This window comes from Rutidosis leptorrhynchoides, chromosome 6 (genome assembly GCF_046630445.1).
Source record: "Rutidosis leptorrhynchoides isolate AG116_Rl617_1_P2 chromosome 6, CSIRO_AGI_Rlap_v1, whole genome shotgun sequence".
NCBI classification, from domain to species: Eukaryota; Viridiplantae; Streptophyta; class Magnoliopsida; order Asterales; family Asteraceae; genus Rutidosis; species Rutidosis leptorrhynchoides.
The window spans coordinates 123,565,844-123,569,244 of record NC_092338.1 but is presented as its reverse complement, the minus strand read 5'-3'; the positions used below and the strand labels follow the sequence as shown (position 1 = coordinate 123,569,244).

Genomic DNA, 3,401 nt, shown 5'->3' with positions numbered 1-3,401 from the left:
GCGGACTCGCACACGGGCTTTTTTGTTAAAATATTGGTTTATTTTACGCAGCGCCCGGAATTGTGCATAAGTTTTGGTTAACTTATGCGCACATTGTGTGAATTGTCTTAATTCGCGATGATAGGCAATTACAATCAAATGCATAAATGTCCATGATTACGCTGCGTAAGCGCATAGTTACTTGATACCCCTCACAAATATGTGGTAGGGATGCCTCAATATGACTCTGAAATCGGACTCCGCGAGTCTGAGATGCCTTGTATACAACTACAAGTTCCGATCAGCTAGTTGTTTCAGGATGTCATTTTGACGTGGTCTTATTTATAGTTCGCCATGACATGTTTTCACATTTCATACCGAACTGGGGGGGAGTGATGGTATACTATCAGTATCCCTTCAGTTTTGTTTTTGCTACATCGCTGCTTTGTGCATTGCGGATGGTAGTGGAAGTTAGCATGCTCACATCGCTGCATTGCGTTAAGCGCAAGGATGCATCGCGAGTAGTTGTGCTTAACACGCATGCGTCACATTTGGTCGTATCACGCATGATTGCAATGCGCAAGGCTGTGTCGCGCATAGTTATGATGTGTAGGCCGTACTGTGCAGGGTTTCACCCTACGGACCCCCGCTCACCTCATGACTGCATGGCATGCGGAATTATTACATCGCGTCATCACATTACTATGTGGATTCGTTATGCATTTGACTTCGTAGTCGGTGCAGGTTATGTGATGAGTTATTTGCGGTGGCATATTTGTAACTTCGATATGACATTAATATGTCACACCGAACTTGGGGGACTTGATGATGTGCGGAGCCCATTGGGCCGAGTAATTGGGCTTGGTTCATGGGCCGCGGTCAAGTCTTCCTCCTAAACCCTAATTCCCTCTTATAAATAGAGGGGTAATCTAAGCAATTAGGGCACCCAATCGGGACACATTCTCACTAGGGTTTTTACCTACGACTCCTCGTAGGGTTTTTCCCCTTCGCCGCCAATCGGCGCCGCTATTGGCCGGCGGTCAGCCTTAGCCACCCTCCCATGATCATCATCTCGGCTAGGGTTATCACGGTATCCGGACAGGAGGTTAACGCCGCTGAACTAAAAAAACCCTCTTCTATTGCACTCAAGTGTGTTTCTATCCTAGGCGGAAATATGTTTGATCAACATCACTTGTTGGAACATAACAGTCGGTATGATTTCCCTGCAATCAAAACTACTAACCTTGATATCAAATAAATAGAATAACAATGACACATTTACATCTAAGTTTACGTTTCTAAAATTACCTCTTTCTCCTTTCTAGAACGTTTCTTTGAAGTTTCATTATCTGCAACTCCCACACCATGTTCATTATTATCAGAATCTTGCAATTTCTACCATCAAAATTAAGCAGAAAATTAAAAGTTTAGGTACATTAACTAACTTTTTGAATAAAAGGCAATATATTGTTACATACCTTGTTTTTTTTCTGGGTACTTGTAACGATTTTCTCAGACTTCGACTTTAGTCTGTTAGTCAGTGGACGACCTTTTCTACGCACAACTCAACTGGAGGATTACTAATCTTAACGTTATCCTTGTTAGAAGCACACGTTTGTGGCGGGCCACTATTGCCAATTCTTTCACCTATTATTTCACTCTTCAACTCATCAACTCGATGAAGTACAAGACTGCATTTTTTGCCATCCAAGTTCTGAATTTTTGCCATTTTGGGAGTTTTTGATGTTTCTGAATGATAATCATCATCATCATCATTCAAAGGAGAACTAAAAGAAGATGATTGATCTGATTCAATTGGTGAAGAACATAAAGATGAAGATTCAACCATGTTGGTGAAGGCGAATGAGAAGTTACAGTATTACGGTATTACTCCGTGTGAATTTCGATTGCGAGAATATAATTCATATCATCGTAATTTAATAAATGAGATATTAATAATTATTATTAGGTATAAATTCATTCACGTCAAAGATATTTAATTAAAAGAAAAAACCTTCCTAAATTATATGGAGATAGTTACCAAATGACATTGATGTCCACCTCAGTTTGTGAGAATTTATTTGTAAAATATATGTGGCCATATCATTTCTCTAACAAATAAATATGAAAACAAAAGGAATTAATCAACATCAAACTTTAATCAAATACTGATCTACTCTATCATCTTCATATGCATCTTCCATCTTCCATGTAAATTAAATCTCAAATCCCTCTATATTTAAAAAAAATAAAAATTAAAGTAAAAAATAAAAATCAAACTCGCACAAAGAAAATACTCAATTCTGGACCACTATTACCATCCGGATTCATCATGTAATATGTCTCCGAATTATTTGATCCGATCACTCGCTCAAAATGTGCACGCATGTACGTTAATTCTCCATCTGTCGATGAACCACCGACCACATTAATTTCATCATTATTATTGTTACTGTTATTGTTACTGTTATCACCACCAGAAGCTGGAAGAACTCCAGCTCCCATTGATATTGCATGCAATAATTGCATGACATACAAATCATCATCCGTAGGCTCTCTCTTTACACCATACCCCATTTTTCGACCATTACAATACATTGTCCATATCGGCTCATCAACAAGCTTCGTTTTCCCGCCTTGTTTCTCGCATTCTAACGCGATTCTAACGAGCCCTAACCCCATTTCTTGTAGTAGTTTCCCTGTTGGAATAGAGAGTTCTAGTAAAAGCATAGGCAAACACCTAGGGTTTTCTTGAATTGCTAAGTTGATTCGTGCTTTTCGGTACCCAAATAGGGTTCCGGTCATTCGGGTGCCACCATGGATGTGATTGTTGTCCTTATGTTGGCTGTGAAGGGACACTGGGAATTTACATGCTGCTGGAGTTATGATGGGGAATGAACGGAAAACGGAGCGAACACGGCGGAAGATTTTGGTTGATTTTGATGGGGTTTTTCTTGGTGATGATGGTTGAAGGGATACTCCTCCGGATAACGGCTGGGTCCGGGAGGATGACAGTGATGATGAAACAGCCGGCGGCGGTTTCTTTTGGCCAGCCATTTATGAAAATCAAAACCTTTATTTGAGTAAATTGATAAGAAATGGAGGTGGGAACGAATTCAAGTATATAGAAAGTAGAAAGGTGAGTTGTGTGGGATGCACGTTTTTTGGTTTAACATAGCAAGGAACAGATAATGATGGCCGGACTTGAACACCAATTATCCGTGTATAACTTAGTTGACTTCAATTCAATATATCAATATCAATTTCTTTTATATATAACCCCCTTACCAAATTCATTTAAAACTCTACTTGTATTTTTAGAATGAATACATACACTAAACTTTTGATGCATAAATTACAAAATCATGACTCTATCATTGGTTAAGGCCAAGGGAACTAATTCAAATTGGCTCGTTAAAATC

The 3,401-nt window shown here is 39.1% G+C and overlaps 1 protein-coding gene across 1 annotated transcript; it reads right to left on the bottom strand.

Annotated features, from left to right (window-relative positions):
- Positions 1-2,253: 2,253 nt before the first annotated feature.
- On the bottom strand, positions 2,254-3,036 carry LOC139854042 (protein MIZU-KUSSEI 1-like). The gene is made up of 2 exons (XM_071843369.1): positions 2,433-3,036; positions 2,254-2,384 (listed from the first exon to the last, which is right to left on the bottom strand). Exons 1-2 carry the CDS (start codon positions 3,034-3,036, stop codon positions 2,254-2,256), a joined length of 735 nt encoding a protein of 244 aa, XP_071699470.1.
- Between the last annotated feature and the right edge of the window lie 365 nt (positions 3,037-3,401).